This window comes from Ziziphus jujuba, chromosome 4, assembly GCF_031755915.1.
Source record: "Ziziphus jujuba cultivar Dongzao chromosome 4, ASM3175591v1".
Classification (NCBI taxonomy): domain Eukaryota; kingdom Viridiplantae; phylum Streptophyta; class Magnoliopsida; order Rosales; family Rhamnaceae; genus Ziziphus; species Ziziphus jujuba.
In genome coordinates, this window is record NC_083382.1 from 17,226,912 (window position 1) to 17,247,978 (window position 21,067).

Consider the following 21,067-nt stretch of genomic DNA (forward strand, 5'->3'; position numbering starts at 1 on the left):
TTACCGACAAAAGGTTTTTGTCGGCAAAAACATAAATTTAATCAGTAAATGTTTTACCAACAAAAATAAATTCGTCGCCAACTTCCTCGCCTATGCTTCCTCTCCGATTGTATTTACCGATGAATTTTGAAGTTTTCGCGGCTAAAACTTTTTCTGACAAAAACAACTTTCGTAGTGAAAACTATTTCCCTCAAACCACAAATTGTCAGTAAAATCTTTTGGCTACAAAAATATAGCATATTTTTAATAGTCTTGAAATGTAATTAGCAACAAAATTATTTTGTTGACAATAAGTTATCTTCCGTCAAAATTACGTGTCGTCGGTAAAGAGATTGTTAGCGAAGTAATGTCCTCAGCAAATCGTTTTAGCGATGAAATATTTTCGTCGGAAAACAGTCTTAAAGATGAAACCTATTTCATCAGCAAAAAGTTTTAGAGACAAAATAAGTTTCATTGGCCAATAGTTTTAGTGATGAAACTACTTTCGTCGGAAAATATTTTTAGCGACAAAATGTTTTCATCGGAAAATCATTTTTAGTGACGAAAGATGTTTCGTCGACAGTAATCAAATGTTTACCGATAAAATAGTGCTGAAGCGCATAATGTCTTTAGTGATGAAATATTTTGAAGGCAATGATTATTACCGAGAAAACTGTACTTTTGTCGGCAAAGATCTTTCGAAATATTTTTTTTTAATATGGAAAATAATTTAATTTTGTTTTGTAGATATTTATTTAATTTTATTTTGTGAAATTTTTTTTCAGTTGTAAGAACTAACTGAAATATTATAAAAATATTCATATTATAAAAATAATTACACAAAAGTAATAATTCTTGTCATTAATAGTACATATGAACATATATGTTAGTAAATTTTACAACTACAATAAAAAAAAAAAATGTCAAGAAGCAGCCGATGGAGGACGTGGAGGTGGAGGAAAACAAAACCTACTAAATAATGTACCATCACCAGAACAAGAGTTCTGTGCCATAAATTGTCATATAAACTCTCTCATTTGGCTCATATCTTCTTCATACTTTGCCATCCATTCTTCAGTTTGTCGCCTGTATGAGGCAATTCTTCTTCCGAACTTGATATTTGCTCACACAAAGCAATTGTATCTAGTGATGGTTGTCTTTTATGAGAATATAAAGCTAGTTTTGGACCATATTCCATGCCAGATATATATATCCTGATCTAGTTCCGAAAACTTCATCAGCAATCGCATCCTCATTCACTGTCTCCAACCCTTCCTCAAGTAGTTGTGAACGTCTTTGATGCATGTCCTCCTACAAAGAAAAAAAAAATTATATGAAAATATTTTTCATTTAGCAATAAATTGTAAAATGTTAACTAAGAAACCCAGCTGCAATTTAATACTAATTGACATATATGCACAATTCCTGTAACTATATTCACAAATCATTGTGTTTTTGTACAATCTGGTTTTGTAAAATTTTCTATGCAAGGTTATATGCAAGGTTTTACATACGTATCTTTGTTGAACTGTCTCATTGATCCATCCTTTTTTATCATGATAATGCATATCAAGAAAAAAATCTATCCGTCTTTGTGTTTGTCCGTAAGGAAGGTCCTGCTTATTCATAAAAAGATTCATAAAATTAATAAATAAGCATATTGTGAAGGTTAAAATTTATACAAAGAATTTTGGAAAAAAATATAACATACATATACACCTTTGATTTTTTCTGAAGATGATATACAAAGGGTTTTGATTCTCCATAATGACTATAAGGTACATTTTCACGATTTTTTTTGTTGACTTGTGACCTATGTTGCACATGAAACAATAACTTTAATTAATTCGAAACTATAATTAAATAACCATAAAAATTATAAAAATGAATCATATACTATATATTTTTCATTTGTGCCAAAGAAATCACATAGATAAAGCCAATCCGCTTCCTTTAAGCCTAAGGGAGGCGTAGATAGCTTAGCTTGCTCAATAGTCTCAAACTCCAAAAGGTGATTATGAAGTCTATAATGAAAATCACTATATGCTTTGCTCATTAAAGTATTGACATATTGAACATATCTCTCAACTTCTAGATCAATGTCAAACTTAAATTAAAAAAAAAAGAAAAAAAAATTAATATATCAATAATATAAAGATATACCTAATCAACCAAACTTTCAAATAAATTAATAAACGAGCCACCCAGACAAAAAAGTTCATGCATTAAATTAAAGTAAGAATAATTGCAACATAACCATAAGAGAATTAGATAAAGTAATCTAGAACCCAAATATAACCACTACTCAATCTTATCTGTTGGTGATGGTATATGATGGTATACCTTCCTCTATCTCTCTCTCACCCAACTCACTAATCCATTTTGGACCATTGTTTTGTTTCTTTGCTTATTTTCGTAAAAAGCCTATAAAAGCCTATCAGAAAACCAACTGAAACCAGAAAACCTTATCAGCCCACAAAGAAATATTATCCTAGAAGATGCAATAACAGACCACAGTCCTACATGTCAGAAAATTTGAGAAAGCACATAGACTTAGAACCGTAACATTACTTTAAGTTTTTCTGTACACAAATTTTCGTGGGTCATTTTCCCCCCTCTACTCTTACTGATTCCCATCCCACAAATTAACAGAAATTTGGAGCAAGCACTCTTCCTTTCCACAATGTAATATAAGCATATTGATAAACGAAAAGTGAAATAAATAAATTAGATATCATCCTATCTACATCACCAGACAGAAGGGGCTCATAGCAACATCCCCAAAAAAAAAAAAAAACAGTACAACACCAACCTGCAAAACGGCAACAACCAGAACAGCTTTAGACGGCAACCAGCAAATCAATCGGCGACCACCACCTGCCAAAAAAAAAAAAAAAAGAAAAAAGAAAAAGAAAATCAAAGAGAAATTCGAAGAGAAATTCAAAGTGAGATTCGAAGAAGAAAATGGGTTTGCTTCAACCTTTGGAGATGCAGAGAGCAGCTGGTTTTGAGGGAAGAAAGTGGGTTTGCAACGGAGATGCAACCTTTGGAAAATGATTTTGACAGAAGGAAAAAAATAATAATAAAAATAAAAAATAAAAATAAAAATAAAAGGAGAAAGGAGAAGGAGATGCAACGGAGATGGAGAGAAAAATAATGGGGTTAAATTAATTGTATTTTAATTATTTTTACACATTAGCACTGGCGGGACGGGCAGGCGCAAAAATTTCTTTTCTTTTGCCGACGAATATGTTAAAATTCTCACAAAAAAAACAAAGTATTTACCGTTAAATTTTATCAATTTCTCGGAAATAGAAATATTTCTGAGGAAAATATATTTCGTCGGCAAAAGTTTCAAACAATTAAAAATATATAATTTATATCAGTTTTTTATAAATACATCCAAAAAAGAATAGAAAAGCAATATCTTTACCAAATAAATAAAATATAAATTTCATCAACAAATATTTTTTAAAAATAAAGTACATACAATGTAACAAATATATGTACTCTCCACCAGTAAAATACAACATAAAATATAATGAAACTGCAAATTTAATTGTAAGTTAACATAAAAAGTAACTTAGTTATAGATATGTTGGTTCAATTTAATTTATATCTTACGAATTATAAAATAATACTACTATTAATAATAACAATAATAACACTTTATATATAGTTTTATGTAATTATAATACTATCTGTTAATTAGCAGCACATTTAATGTTTTTAACATAAAAATTTTACATATGCATGTCATAAAAACCCAAACCAAAAATTAAAAAATAAATATATGGAATTGTTCCCAAAAACTACAATTTTCCCAAATGTTTATTCCATTATCAATAAGAAAATAAAGTATTTAGAATATAATAAATTATTCCATTATCAATAAGAAAATAAAGTATTTAGAATATAATAAATTATTTGTAAGTTAAGATATAAATTAACTAACTTATAATGAATACTCTTCAATTTTATATGTGTGTGTAAATATATAGTTACATATAATTATAATACTATCTAATAAGCACTGCATTTAATTAATTTTTAAATAAAAAATTTACCCATATATGTCACAAAAAATATATGATAATTTTTCCAAAAAGTACATTTTTTTAAAAAAAGATTCACAACTTTTACCAACAAAATTGTTAAATTTCATTGGCAACAGTTACATTTGCCGAGGAAAAAGTGTATTCCATTACAAAAAAAAAAAAAAATAAGGTATACAGAGAAGGTAACAATTAATTGAAAGTTAGGATAGAACATAATTTATATGTTCAAAAATTTTAAAATCCAAAACAAAGCATGCGGCAGATATGTAAAATTTTGTCGGCAATTTTTTTTTTCTTTTTTTTACTACCTCCTAACCAAAATTTAAATATATAGTATATGTTAATTACAAACAAATAAAATAAATAGATTTACTAAATAATAATAATAATTCAAAAATATGTATTTTGGAATTTTACTTTTTACCAACAATTGTGTAAATCTTTTGCTGAGAAAAATTCTAATTGTCAGTAAAAGGTGTGTTTTTTGCCAACTAATTTTAATTTCGCCGGTGATTGTTTATTTTTTACCAACAATATCTAAATTTGTCAGCAAAATTTATAACTTTTGCCGACAAATTTTTATTTCGTTGGTAAATGGTTAAGTTTTGCCAACAAAATTAAGTAGTCGTCGGTAAGTCAATCCAATACCGGCAAAACTGTATTTTCGTTGGTAAAAATATAATATTTGGCGGCGATTTTACTTTTTCATCGCAAAAATTATAGTTTTTACCAAGAATATTTTTTTTGCCAGTAATGATCTCTTTCGCGACAATAAATTAATTTGTCGGTAAAAATTTCATCGCTAAAGGCTCATTTTCTTGTAGTCATGGTATGACCTTGAAAGGATACCTCAGTAAGTTTGAAGAAGAGGCTCATTCAATTTAAAGAAGAGGCTCATCCAGTTTAATCTTACACTTATCAAAGGGGTGAAGCCTCAACCAATGTCAAGATACATTTCACGGTTACGGGACTCTCAAATGGCTAGAATGTTCATAGCTATGTTGTTTTGGTCAAACATTTCATCTTCTTATGGTAGAATTTAGCTCGAAATTATGATTCACCAATCAGAATGAATCATACCTCCACACTTACGATCATGGCTTGTAGCACACACGTCCAAAGTCCACTTTACAAAATTTACCTTCAACAATTGCCATCTAAAACTGAGATTTTTTATGGTACTTTGTTAAATTATGATTATCTGTCATTTTAAAAAATTTTATTAACTTTAAATGACATTTTAAATTGTCATCATTAACCCTTTTTCCTATAGTATATTGAAGTTTTTATTTTTTGAAAGCATACTTGATATTTGTTATCTAATGATGATATGGTTAAATTATTTATCATATAATCATTAATAAAATTTTATTATTTTATCTTTAATTGTAGTTTCTATCACAGCTTAGACGATTAATTGTAAAGCTAGAGTTTTATTTGTAATTGCCAACAGCTCAAACAAGTTTTAAATAATTACTTAAATTAAATGAAAAGTGTCAACCGAAATATTATTTATTTATTTATTTATCTATTTATTTATTTATTTTTATTATTATTTATTTATTTATTTTTTTTAGCACCGAAACAATGTTGAATTGTGTAAAAGAATTAAATAAAAACTTGTGGGGGCAAATTAATAACCCATGTGCAAGTCTTCACATGCCTCATCACGTGCCTGAATAGTTTATGAAACCATATGTTCCTCATTAAATATTAATTTAACAAAATGATGTAAACTATTTCAATAAACATGCTTCCACATTTGAGTGCAGTCTTGTATATATCTTTGCCTTCCTTACTTTTCCCATGGTCAATTGGACTGCATTTATTAAATGCCCATATCCCAATATCCTAATGATATTTGATTTGTCTAATACACCAAACAATGAACTAATTTCGAGGAATCGATCAGATTACTTCATTATGGTAAGTCTGTCACTAATTTTCATCTTCTTTCTTTATTATTTCTAATTTCAGTGTATTCAATATACATACACATACATATATATATATATATATATATATATATACGAAAATTTTATGGTGATGACAGTCCGCATGAGCAGCGCAGTATTAGTGATGGTTTTTCATAGTATTAACGACGGTTTCTTAGAAAATCGTCACCAATACTATAAAAAACCGTCACCAATACTGTGATCCGGATGAGGACCGTCCGCACCATAGACGGACTGTATATATATATATATATATTACAGAAAAATGATGCATTTCTTATCTCATGGATTTTACGATTATATATAATTTGTGAATTTTGACCATCATTTGAATATATTTTCATTTTAAAATTAATTAATTAAATACTAGGTAAAAGCAAATTATTTTTGAACAAATTAAGATCAAATTGGAGTTGGTTTTGTGTAATTATGATCCATTAAAAAGTTCAATTTTATAAAATTAGTTTTTAAGTAAAAAAAAATCTAAATTTTGAAAACAGATTCTAAATGGTCACGGTATAATTGGATTATTCAATGTCCAATTTATACAGATATATATATATATACACACACAATTTTAATAGGGTAACAATTTCATGAACAATATATAAAAGACTAATAATATCATGTGCCACATAAATATAAAAAAGTCTAAAGTAACTCTAGAAAATGTTTAATCAAACATTAATAGTAACCATTAATGAATCTTATACAAATTATACGTTTGTGCCATATTTAAGGAAAGTAGGATTTCCATGAAGAATGAACTAACATGACATTGTGTTATAGCATAGAAATTAGAATGGGTTATGATGAGAAGCCATTCGAACGGAGTGCCAATCATGGTCTTAGACACATAATTCGGCCATTCCGAGGCCAGCAATCTTAGAGCCTGTTTGGCCAGCTGTTTTTAGAATAGTTTTCTATTCTTGAAAACAGAAAATTGTTTCTAAAACAACAACGTAGCTGTTTGGCCATTTGTTTCTAAAAACAAATCTAGAAAACAAAAAACAAAATTGGGAAAACATCAAAAAGATGTTTCCACCTGTTCTCTCACCTTCGTCGCTCGACGATTCTCTCACCTTCGCCGCTCGACCCGCTCCTTCGCTGGTCTCGAAACTTTCACCGCTCTTCGACCCGCTCACACCAGCTAACCTTCATCGAAAAGATCTCGAATAGCCAGTTGTTCCTTCAACAAATTTCGAACAGATCTCTGCTCTTGAAGTTCACCAATCGAGATTTTTCTTCTCTTCTCAAATCTCAAATTTTCATTCTCTGGTTTTGGGGTATTTTTCTTATGAGTATGTTCATTCTCTGGTTTTGGGTGTACCATTGAAAAATTTTCAATTTTTTTTTTTTTTTTGTGTGTGAGAAAAATTGGAAGGTCTTTTTTTGTTTTTTTTTTAGTGTTCTTAAGTTGGGTTTATTCGGAATTTATCTCCAGAATGAAGATTTTGGTTGGATTTTGTATTTTTGTTGATAAATTAAGCATGTTTGTAGTTTTGTTGGATTTGGGTTTAATTGCTTATTATTGATTGTGAATTTTTCTTGGTTAACCTTTGAGTCTCATACCAATTGCACGATACTCTACAACCTTTCTTTCTTCTTCTTCTTCTTCCTCCCGACGTCTTCGATGAAACTTCTTTGTCTTTTCCCTCTGTCGGGCTTGCCATTCCTAAAATAGAAAAAATAAATTTTTTTAAAAAAAATAGGAGCTCAAATTTAACCCAACTTTGCACATATACTAAATGGTATTCGAAACTAGTCAGAAAGTCACTTTACATCAAATACATGGTCGAAGACGAACTGGGTAATGGTGTGGGTGGCGTGCAAGTCACCCTCAAAACCTTGCCTTCCATTTTCCTTCTTTTTTTCTTTTCTTTTTTTTTTGTTTTGGTTTTTGCTTTGGGATCTTTTCCTTCTTTATCAGATAACCCGATACAGAGGGAGTGAGAGTGTGACTGAATAATTGTACTCGGGATACACGGAGATAGATAAATAATCTTCAAACTAGACAGAACTTTTACGTACAGGACGTTTAGGTGCAGTTTGTTTAGTTGTTTTAGTAGAGCTATCACCTTAAACCAAGGTCAGTTCTATCTTTGGGTTGAGGGATCAAGGATGAAGCATTAAATCTGAACCTATTGCAGACCAAACAGAAATGGATAGGAAACAGGAGCTAGAGGTATTAAGTAGATTAATATAGCTCCCTTTTTTTTTTAATCAAACCCATTTTTGACAAATGGGTTCTGCTATGTTCTGTTTTTACTGAATGATGAAGATTGATATTTATACTATTGTTAATTTGATCTTCCAGTTTCACGTTGATCATCTTTCTTGCCTTTTCATATAGCTCCTAATTGTTTTGTCTTTGTTTCGGCATGGAATTTGTCTCTCTCACTTTCTATGATGATTGCCTTTGCTAAAACTTTTAAATTCCTAGAAATGTTTATGATGATTGCTTCAATTCTGCTGTTTATTTTTTCTGTAGTATATTTTTATGATGTCCACTATGGAAAATGATGGTGGTGATGATTCAACTCTATGGGGTGCTACCAATGAAAAGACTTATATAGATGTTATGGTAGATTTGATAAACAAAGGTGATATGAAAGATGGTCAATTCAATTCAAAGGAATGGACTAATATGCTTGAAGCTCTAAATAATAAGTCTAAAAGAAACTACAACATGAAGCAAATTAAGCAAAAATTCAATAGGCTTCGAAGTAAGCATCATGAGTTTAGTGAGCTATTGCAACAAACTGGATTTGGTTGGGATGCTGAAACTAATACTATGAATGCTACAGAGGAAATGTAGCAAAACTATATATGGGTATATGTACTTTCATTTGAGGATATACAATATATTATTGTTACTATTATTATTGTTATTATTATACGTTGATGAATATATTATTTATTCTTTTAGGTGCATCCTAAAGCAACTCAAGTCAAGCTATTGGAGTGTTTCGTCATGCATCTACTAGTGATGTGAGCATTACAAGCTATTAGGAATTATATTTAACAAGTCAACTGCTACTGGAGTGTTTCGTCATGCATCTACTAGTGATCCACCCAATACTGATGATGAGATGGAATTGGAGGCTGAGAGTGCACATGTTAGCACTAGTCGTGATGATTAGCACTAATCGTGATGATCCTCTTTATACTTTCGATAAATTAACAAGCAATTTGAAAAAACGCCTGCATCATCTAGCTCAGAATGTAGAAGTAAAAAGGAAACTAGGTCGCAACAAATGAATGATGAAATCCGAGCATGGACTGAGACTGCAAAGGCAAAGATAGAAGTTGCTAAAGCTAAAGCAGAAAGATATAGAAGTTCCTACAGCATGGATGATAATAGTATTGGTAATGCAAAAGATTGATCCATTGCTACATGTGTAAGCCTTCTTGAAACAATAGATGGAGTTGACAATGCTACTTATCTTAAAGCAGTAGAAAAGTTGAGAAAGGCAGATTGGAGAGAGATATTTATCCATATGTCTTCGCCTAGGAAGAAGGCTTGGTTAGATAGTCTTTAGCTAGATTATCATATATAATACTTATATCTTTAGTTGGATTTGATATATTAGGATTTAATTTTGTCGGGTTAACGTTTTTTGGATAATATGTTTGGATTTTTTTAGATTTTTGTATGTTTTATATGTTTGGATTTTTTGGACTTTATATGTTTAGATGATATGTTCAAATGAATGCTATAGTTAGATTTGTTTTCGAAGTTAAGATCTCTTAATTTTTTCGGCTTAATATATATTTATATTTTAATATTATATGCATTACCTAAAGAAGGTAAAACATAAAAAAATTTATAGTATTATTTGATTTTTTTAATTGTATAATACATGATTGCATTTTTACTATCTTTTCAGGTGAATATTATGTTGTTGATTCTGGATTTCCATGTACCGTGGGTTTTCTTCCTCCATTTCGAGGTGAAAGATATCATTTGCAAGAATACCATGGTAGAGGTCGCCAACCAAGAGGACCAAAAAAATTGCTTAATTATAGGCATTCTTCACTTAGAAATGTTATTGAACGTTGTTTTGGTGTGTTGAAAATGCGGTTTCGAATTTTAAAAATGATGCCACCTTATAAACAAAGTAGACAACCTTTGATAGTTATAGCTTATTGTACGCTACATAATTTCATTCGAAAGTGGGCACAAAATGATGTTATGTTTAGACAATGGGAAGAAGAAGAACAAGAGATTGAAGATGAAGAAGCTGATACAAGTGGATCAAACAATAGTATAGATTTGTCAGACGAACCAACAATAGTTATGGTAGCTTATCGAAATCCGCTTTCACAAGTAATGTAGCATGACTATGTTAGTAATATGTAAAAATTAGTAATTTCATGGATATTTATAGTTGGAGATTTTATATTAGACTTATCAAATTTAATTTCCTATTACCAACAGTTATTTTATTATATAATATCAATTACTTTAATAATTAATTAATAACAAAAAATACTTGATTGCTAATGTGGCACACATGGAATGGAAAAAAAATGAATATCAATGAATCAATAAGAATAGGAAAAAAAAAATGAATCAAAAATAATAGAAGAAAAATTCAACGGAAAAAAATGTTATCTTATATTTTAATATATATATTTTATATTATATATATGTAATTTATTAATATATGAATGAATTAATATTATGTATATATATAAAAATATTTTATAGCTATATATATTATACATAAGGTTCTTTGTATGAAAAAAAAAAAAAACTTGTATGTATTAAGAAAAAAAAAAAAACCAAAAACTGTTTAAAAAAATTTTGAAAACTACTTAACCAAAAATATTTTCTGTTTTTTTGTGTTGAAAACTGTTTTTAAATATCAATAGTCATACACTATTTGTTTTCGTTAAATAAAAAATAATTTTTTATTTTTATTTCTAAAAACAATATTTAAAAAAAAAACAGAAAATATCACTCTACAAAACCTATATCTCCTCAAATGTGAGCTTGAGCTCGTTTATATTTTCGCAAAACAGGCTAGGCCCACAAACGAAGTTATTAAATCATATACTAGTGCCCACTTTCTGTAAAACAAGGCTAGGACCACAAACAAAGTTATTAAATCATACTAGTGCCCACTTTCTGTAGTATCACCTCATTCATCTACCAAAAGGACAACAATTATGGCACCATCACCTCGTTTGGAAAATTGTCTAAGACATGGGAATAGGGAGTACGATGTACTATTGCCATTTAACAATTGACATGTGTATTAATTTTTCCATGTCAGAAACGGCTTCTCTCGTTTCCGTGAATGACACCTTGCTCCGTTTTTCACTTTTATTTTTTATTTTTTATTTTTTATTTTTTTATCTGTCTTCTTTGAAACTCAACTGTTTTCTTTAAAACTTAGCTGTGGCGGATTGTATCTCAAGCTCACAAATCAAAAACAAATTATGTCGTGGAAAACAATAAATCTAGTGGAACTGCACTAGCCAGATATGGAAGTGATTTGATAGAACTGGACCAATATAAGAATGACAAAGAAAATTAAGCGGAAATTATACCACTGAATTTATAAAGTCAAGAATTATCTCTCTGTACTGAGAATATTGATAGGAGTTTATTAAGATTTGTTTTAGGTGTAGATTCGTTTGCCTTTTTATTTGTATCTTTTATTTTTCGTTATTTGGAATCTGATTTATTTATTTATTTATATTTTTTTGCGCTCTTCTAGCTGGGAAAATGTAAAGAAAAAGAAAAGAAAATGCTTAAGTGCCTGTGCTGAATTGACCCATTTCAAAGAGAGCCATATCACCATAAATTATTGAGCTTCTCTATTTTTTGCACCAAAGTGAATCATCATCGATACTTTGATAAATAAAAATTTCCAAAATCATTCCACAGTTTTTTTTGCATATCTAATTATATAATAAAAGAAAATCTTTAAATCATTTCAAACAGATTCAGTGTTTCATTTGCCCATTTTCAAAATCGAAACTTTGTCACAAGTTCAACGTAAGCCCTCATAAAAGCTCAACAATGAATAACAATGGCGGCAGCTTGATGCAAAGGCTTATCTTTTTTTTTTTCCTTTTTTTTTTTTTTTTTTTTTTTTTGGGTGAAGTGGAATGGCTTACTTTATTCTGCTGTTCGAAAGATCTCTGTGGCTCAACTCTTTTACCAACTCTTGCACAGTTAGCAAATGGGTGGATATCCAGGATCACCCTTTTCCAATTCTCTATTCTTTTCCCAATCTCAAACCTATCTGCAGAAAGTTTGGTGATGATAGAATATCAAAACAGAGAGGGGAAAAAAAAAAAAAAAAATTGTAAACGGAGAAACAAAAGCCATTTTCTGACGGTCAATGTAATACACGTGTCAAACAATGAGTGACAGTAGTACTTAATGCTACCTACTTCGGAGTACTAGAAAATTTTCCCACCTCGTTCATCTACGTAGGTACAACGAAACCATAAGGTCAGAAGAATTCCTTTTGCTTCCCTAAGTCCATCTCCTCACACTCCAGCAATACTTCTCCCAAAAATCATTTAATCACATTAATTAACAAGCCTACCACACCTAACCCCAATAGATTCCAATACAATTACAACCCATCCTATACCTATCAACCCATCTCTTTGCAACGTCTCGACCAATATTTAGATCTAGCAATAAACCCAAAGAAATTTCACCAAACAAGAGAGATTTTTTAATTTTCTTTCGTGCTATCTTTCTACAATCCCTAGCGTTAATTACTTTCTAAAAATGAAGAAAGCAGAGTTGGTGTTCATCCCCTTCCCGGGTTGGAGCCACATTGTAATGACCTTCGAGATTTCCAAATTTCTTGTGAAACAAGACGAACGACTTTCTATTACTGTGGTCCTCACCAAGTCACCTTTTGATTCCAAGGTTGGAACCTTTATCGACTCGCTTCATTCTTCCTCCTCCAAGCCAGATGGTATTAACCTCATCCTTCTCCCAGAAAACAACATCTTAAGTTCAGAGATCGAGCCGAGTATCATCATGGGCAAGTTCATGGAGTATCAGAAACTCCATGTCAAAGAAGCTGTCACCAAACTGATGCGATCAAACGGCGACTCTCCCGGCCGCATCGCCGGATTGGTCATCGACATGCTCTGCTCGCAGATTATGGACGTAGCCGACGAACTTGGGATTCCTAAGTATTCATTTTTCCCTTCGTGTGCCGGGTCTCTAGGTGTTTATCTCCATCTCCTAACACTCTACCACGAGCTTAACGTAGACCTCACCAAGTTCAAGAACGACAGGGTTACCGAGTTGCACATGCCGTGTTTCACCAATCCGATACCAGCCGGAGTCTTGCCGGATGTGGTTTTGGATAAGGCTGGCGCCGAGTTGATTCTAAATCATGCTAAACGAATCAGAGAAACCAAAGGTGTTATCATGAACACGTTCATCGAGTTGGAAACTCAGACTATCCAAACCTTATCCAGCGACCTCCCGCCCTTGTATCCAGTGGGACCAATACTGAACATGATATTGAGCGGTGATAGCCTGTTGAAGTCAAAAGGGGCCCACAAGAACTCCGACATAATCAATTGGCTTGACGACCAGCCCCCATTATCGGTGGTGTTCTTATGCTTTGGCAGTTTGGGAGAGTTCAGTAAAGAACAGCTGAAAGAGATAGCCGATGCTCTCCAAAATTGTGGGTTTCGATTCATTTGGTCTCTTCGACAGGCCCAAAAAGATGACATCACAGGGTTAACAGAATTCACATATCCAAAAGAAGTCTTGCCCAAAGAGTTTTTCGATCGTACTGCTGGGATTGGAAAAGTCATAGGTTGGGCCCCACAGTTGGCAATCCTGTCCCATCCATCGGTAGGCGGGTTCGTAACCCATTGCGGTTGGAATTCTATGCTGGAGAGCTTGAGTTTCGGAGTCCCAGTTGCTGCTTGGCCTCTATATGCTGATCATGGTCCCATTGCGTTTCAAATGGTGAGAGAACTGGGATTAGGAGCTGAGATCAAGCTCGATTACAGGTTGAAATGTGATTATAACATCCACGACGAGGATGTCATTGTGACTGCAAAAGAGATCGAGGAAGCAATAAGGAAGGTAATGGAAGCTGAGAGTGAGATGAGGAAGAGGGTCAAAGATATGAGTGAAAAGTGCAAAAAGACCTTATTGCTTGGTGGCTCATCTTACTTTTCCATACGCCGTCTGATCAATGATGTAATAAACAATATCCCTTAGATTATGATAATCATGATCTATATATATTTTCTATGCTTTGCTGCTTTTTTTTTTTTTTTTTTGTTAAATTTGTTTAATAAGGTTAGAGAATCTGGGTTTGTCTTTCTGTTTTTTGGTCAAACCATTTGAGTTAATTAGCAGGGGAATAATTGATATCTTGGCTATGGATGTGGGAGTGACCGATTATGTGTTTGTTTATGTACGCCAGAAAAATATAAAAGGTCAAAAAGTATTATTATTAGTTTCTTTTTGCAGACATTCCAAGGTCAGCATTGTTGTCTGAAATCAATATGTACTGAGTTTTAATGCTATAAATACTATGTCTTTTTTGAAGTACAGCAAATATTACCATAAACATTTTTGTTTTATTTCTGTCAACATACCAACTTGTACCAACTTAAACATATCTTTGCATATCTAATTATATAATAAAAGAAAAACTTTAAATCATTGAAAACAAATTCAGTGTTTCATTTGCCCATTTTCAAAATCCAAACTTTGTCACAAGTTCAAGGTGAAGCCCTCATAAAAGCTCAACAATGAATAACAATGGCGGCAGCTTGATGCAAAGGCTTATCTTCATTTTTATTTTTTATTTTTTATTTTTTATTTTTATTTTTATTTTTTGGTGAAGTGGAATGGCTTACTTTATTCTGCTATTCGAAAGATCTCTCTAGCTCAACTCTTTTACAACCTCTTGCACAGTTAGCAAATGGGTGGATATCCAAGATCACCCTTTTCCAATTCTCTATTCTTTTCCCAATCTCAAACCCATCTGCAGAAAGTTCGGTGATGATAGAATATCACAGAGAAAACAAAAAATTGTAAACGGAGAAAGAAAAGCCATTTTCTGACTGTCAATGTAATACACATGTCAAACAATGAATGACAATGGTACTCAATGGCTACCTACTCCAAGAGTCTTGTAAAATTTTCCCACCTCATTCATCAATGTAGGCACCACATCATTCATCTATCCAGGGATGGCAATTATGGCACCATCACCTCATTCATTTACCTTGCAAGGATAAAACGTGGCTTAATAACAAAAATTAGAGATACTTTTTTTTTTGGCATCGTTTGATTAATAATTAAAAATATTAGTTGATATTTTTATAAATTAAGTATCGGCAAAAATGATTAATATTTGGCGATGTTTTTATGATAAAGGCGTAAACTATTATAATTTTATTTACTTATTTATATTTATATTTTATTTTAAAGTGTGAAAAAGAATAATTATATTAAAAAGCATATAATATTTTTCTATTTTATTTATGAATAAAAAGCTTAGGTAACGCTTTTGCAACCAAATGCGTTGGCTTTTGTATGAAATTTTGACATTCTCTTGCATTTTATATTTTATATAAATCTATTTAAATATTGAATATATTAATTAGCAACACATGGAAAAATAATTAATCTATTCATTCATTTTAATTTATTTGCTTTAAAATTTTAAATTCTTTATTTTTAATTTATCAAAGCAAGATAATATAATTATTTTAAATATAATACATAATAGGCGATACTTTTGGACCTAAAAGCGACACCTCTGTTATTTTTAATTTTTTTCAATTTTAATTATCGTTGTGTTTGTAATTTTAACTTAATTATTGCAAATTTTTTGTAATTGTAAATTAACTATTTGTTAAATTAATAGAACTTAAAAATTTTCATTTTTCAATTTCAAAACATTAGGCGACGCTTTTATGATTAAAAGCGTTGCCTATGTTCTTTATTTTTTAAATTTTATTTAATTTAAGATTTAGTCATATGTATATAAAAATATATATAGATAAATTGAAAAATAAATGGTTAGTAAATTAACAAAGTACAAAGGATACAAAAATTAAGGGTTGAGCTATTTATGGATATCTAGCTTTTGAAAACCTAAGGAGAGCCATTAGGCACACTACTACTGTCAAGTTGTTATCTATTTTGCAGAACAAAGAATTTTATATTGATCCAATTACTACGTTTAGAAGATTAAATATAGTGTGTGAAAATTTTGTTAGTATAGTTTAACATACTAATATATGAAGTAAAAATTGACAAACTTCTTTTGAAATATTTCAAGATAAATAGGTGACGCTTTTAGCAAGGAAAGCGTCGCTTAATTGTGTTTATTATTTTCTTTTTTTGGCAATGTTAACTATTTTTTGTTTGTAATTTTAACTTAATTAGTTTTTGCATATTAAACTAACTTGTTTGTTAAATTAGAAAGCTCAATTTTTTTTATTTTTTTTTTAAATACGAAAGCATTAGGCAACGCTTTAATCATAAAAAGCATTGCTTATTTACCATCTTCTTTTTTTTTTTAATTTTAATTTTTTTTCATGTTTTATTAATATGCATATAATTATGTTAATATATATATATATATATAGATAAATTGTTAATGTTATGTTTTATTCATAGTTTAACATACTAATTAGCAATATGAACTAAAAATTAGCAATATGATGCCAAAATTGACAATTTTTTTTTTTATAAATATTTTTGTATCTTCTGTATCTTACGTATCATACTAATTCACTAACCATTTATTCCCCTATTTATCTATATATCTATATATATATATATATATGTTTACATAATTATATGCATATTAATTCAACTTAAAAAAATAAAAATAAAAAAAAGGGTAAATGGATGACGCTTTTAATGAGGAAAACCTCGCCTAATGATTTGATAAAAGTGTAGCCTATCAATCTTGAAATAATTCAAAAAAAATTACCAATTTTTACATTATATTGCTAATTAATATGGCAAATTATCCTATCAACATCTTCACACACTATATTTAACATTTAAAATACACCCAATTTATCTATATATATATTTATATAATTTTGTGCATATTAATAAAACTTGAAAAAAATTAAAATTAAAAAAAAGGCAAATAGGTGACGTTTTTTATGATAAAAGCATCGCCAGATCCTTTGATTTTCAAAAGAAGATAAAATTGAAGTTCCTTAATTTAACAAACAAATTAGTTAATATTGCAAAAATTAAATAAGTTAAAATTGCAAAGAAAAAAATAGTAAACATTGTCCCCAAAAAAAAAAAAAAAAAAGACAATTACACAAAGCTTTCCTTGCTAAAAGCATCGTTTATTATTCTTGAAATGATTAAAAAAAATTATCAATTTTTATTTCATATTATTGATTAGTATGTTAAACTATACTACTAAGATATTCACACACTATATTTGACTATTTAAGCAAAGCCATTGAATCAATATAAAATTTTTTATTCTGCAAAACACATAATAAAGTGATAGCAACAATATTACCTAATGGATACACTGCTCTACTCAAGTTTTCACAAGTCAGGTATACACAGATATTTCAAGCCCTAATTTCTGTATCTTATGTACCGTGTTAATTCACTAACCATTTATTTATCAATTTATCTATGTATATATATGTACATAATTATATGTATATTAATAAAATTTGAAAAAAAATTGTAAATAGGTGATGCGTTTGATCGTAAAAGCATCGCTAAAAGTTCAACAATAACCAACGTTTTTTAAGTATCACCAAAAGTCCAAAAGAAACCCAATGCATTTATGTTAAAGTGTCAGCTATTATTACGTTTGGCGACACTATTAGTTAAAAGTATAAACTTTTCTTCTTTTTTTATTTGTTTGAATGGATTTTAGTTTTGTCAAAATTAGATTGTTTAGAAGGTAGCCTTATGAAAAATAATTAAAAGACAACAAAATTAAAAAAAATATTTGCATGATAAAATAATATTACGAATAAATTAAATATTAACTTATGTAATACTTTTACACACACATACTCATTGAGATGAAATGTTTGAGATCATAATTGATGGCCATTCAGCTCTAAATTGGTTGACATCCTCTTGTGACCAATTGAAAAACTCATATTGCACATAAAAATATTATGTTAAAAGAATTATTAACACATATGCAAAATAAATAAATATTAATTACTTTATTATAAAGTAATTAAGCATATAAAAATATTAAAATTATCATTGTTCTAAAGTTTTGGTAAGATACATTTCTCCTAATGATATCCTTCATTATCATCATGATATATTAACCACATTCGATATTCGCGAGCTGTTTAAGAGTCTAAATTTACAAACATTAATTTAAATGTAATATTAGATAAAAAGTACTACATGTGTAAGATAACAAGTATATAAATTAACAACTAATAATGCTCACTTTAAATATAATAATTACCTTTGTATTGTTCTGCCATTGAATTTTTTTTTTTCGAGTGTCTTTCTTTGGTTCCATTCAATGAATGCATTATACAAATATAAATATTGTATAATTATTTTAATATTTTGAAAAGTATATTAAATATAAATACAATTAATTAAATAAAATTAATAGCTAATTAACTTACTCATCGAGCAAAGATCTAAATTCCTTATGAATCAGATTCTGTTGACTCTTCAATGAATCATAAAACTATACTACTACTCGGTGTAGATCAACAACACTTAACACCCAATGATTGCTAAAAACACTCATAAATTATTAGTTAACATGTGAATTGATTAAATTAATTATGTTAAAAAATATATTATAACTTAACACAACATGCCATGTATAGTATGGAAAGAACCATAGATGACATTATCTTGCATGTTGCCATCTACTCAATATTTTTTTCATTCATTCATGAGGGTTTGGATGACCAACCGGTGCAATGAAGCGGGATGAACAAAGCAATAACTCCTTTCAGCTCATGTGCCTATTAATCCATTATATAAGTTCATGCATAATCCGATTACAAATAAACATAATTTTTTTTATAGTGATATTTATAATTAATTGAATTGAAAAAGTAGATATAAATAAATTTATAATTAATTTACCTTATGTAGAACAAGATACACTCGAAAGATAATTTGTGCATGTAACAAAAATTGATTATGTCGTTCTTCGAGATGCACAAATATTGTTCATACGCCATGGTTCCTTCAATCATATGAAACATCCATAAATGATCACTATCGACATCCTCGATCTGACATAGCAACTCACAAATCGATTGGGTAACCATTAAGGCATCACCATTACCACCATGATCATCCTCAACATGTGTCTTCTTCAAAATTCCCTATAAATATCAACAAACAAAATTTGAAGTAAAACAAAAACAAAATTATAAAACACATGCATATTAATTATTATATATAGTTGCATCATAATCAAACGGTACCTCATCTGATGGCAAAATAACAAAACTCTAGGTCATGTAACAAATGCACCTTCTACATCACTAACATGTGTAATATCAAATGATAGAACAGACAAAGGGGCAAATCCATCAATCACCTTATTAATAGTGACTTTCAAATTTGGAGCAACTAATGTAACACTATCACGCACATCTGTTGTGATAGAAAAAACCAAAATGCCACGTGCTACTATATTTTCGACATTGCTTTGTGCAAGATTGCATTTAACACCATGCATTACAAATAAAGTTAAAAACTAATTAATATTGAAATATATATATATATATATTTGTATACTTCACATGGAAATAATAAAAACAAAATTAATAAAAATAGTATTATTTGAACATATATATTAATGCCAAATATAAATTTGAATTTTTTTTAGTTAAAATACCTTTGAAGATGTCATAGGTGATGGATAAATATGAGGACCATCAAGCCTAGAAGTCGATGGGGTCCCTTGATCGCCAACATCATCATCATCATGTACTGCACGATCTCCAAGTGATAGCCGAGTATGAATATGATAATGTAATGTCTCTCCATGCGAAGACTATTATCCAGGTGCATGAGGCTGTGATTGTAGGTTAATACCACATATAGATACTAACTCACTAATATTTTCAATGTTGCCTTTCTTTTGAATGATATCCAAAAGACCACTAACCACCAATTCTAGCTTGGTAATTCTCTCACTCTCCTCGGACTTATCTTTTTCTTTTTCTTTTTTTTTGTGAACTTTGCCTAAGGATGTGAAAAAAATTAGTCACCATATAACATTTATCTCGACCCCTAAGCCAACCTCTATACTCTTTGGTCTCCAAAGCTTGTGTAAAAATATTGATCGAAGGTGAAGACACAATTTCTCTTTCATTTGTCTTCTTCCTTAGGACATTCTACAATATATATATTAAATGATTAAATAATCAGAAAATTACAATATTTAACTAAATAATAATATATTGTGCATGGCAACAATAACAATAAATTTTAAGCATACTTAAGAAATTTTAAACAAAAATATCAAAAATAAAAATACTCACAATTTTTTCCACTAAAATTTCAATTTCTTTATTTGGGTATTTTCCCTTTTTCCCCATATGTGTCCGTGTCCATAGGTCCTCTCATTTTATATAATCTTTGATGCCTCTCTCAACTTGCTACAAAAGTTACAAATAAATATTAATAATACATGTGATTAAAATAAAAATGCCTAAAGTTAAATGCATGTAAAAATAAATACATATCATGGTTTTTTCCAATCCGCATATCCCATTGCACCCATTCTATGTGGATACTTGTTTAATTTTTCGTCTTTAGGATTGTTGCTCATTTAATTACTATAAATTATAAACACATGTACATATTAGAAAACCCAATAATTAAAAAACTAAAAATCCAATAATTAATATTTAAGTGAAAAACTAAGTTTACTTTTATATAAATAATGACAACACAATTATATATGTAACTTTAACTTGTTCATTAACCTCTGTTTTACAAACTCATCCCACACATTTTGGGTTATAAATTGATATATTTGGGGTGGCTGCTTAAACATTTCGAGTGTGTCAAAATATGGTTGAACATATTTTATGTACAAGTAA

The 21,067-nt window shown here is 29.7% G+C and overlaps 2 protein-coding genes and 1 long non-coding RNA gene across 3 annotated transcripts; 2 read left to right on the forward strand and 1 right to left on the reverse strand.

The window, feature by feature from the left end:
• Positions 1–818: 818 nt before the first annotated feature.
• Positions 819–3,203, reverse strand: LOC125421995 (uncharacterized). The gene is made up of 5 exons (XR_007240482.2): positions 2,960–3,203; positions 2,792–2,856; positions 1,699–1,792; positions 1,494–1,595; positions 819–1,290 (listed from the first exon to the last, which is right to left on the reverse strand). It is a non-coding gene; the product is annotated as an uncharacterized LOC125421995 (long non-coding RNA).
• A 6,046-nt stretch (positions 3,204–9,249) lies between these two features.
• Positions 9,250–10,331, forward strand: LOC125420366 (uncharacterized). Its single transcript, XM_048466959.1, has 2 exons — positions 9,250–9,361; positions 9,883–10,331. The coding sequence occupies exons 1-2, from the start codon at positions 9,250–9,252 to the stop codon at positions 10,329–10,331; spliced, it is 561 nt and encodes a 186-aa protein (XP_048322916.1).
• Positions 10,332–12,752: 2,421 nt separating this feature from the next.
• LOC107417212 (anthocyanidin 3-O-glucosyltransferase 2) lies at positions 12,753–14,219 on the forward strand. The gene has a single exon (XM_016025808.3). The coding sequence runs from the start codon at positions 12,753–12,755 to the stop codon at positions 14,217–14,219; it is 1,467 nt and encodes a 488-aa protein (XP_015881294.1).
• Positions 14,220–21,067: the final 6,848 nt, after the last annotated feature.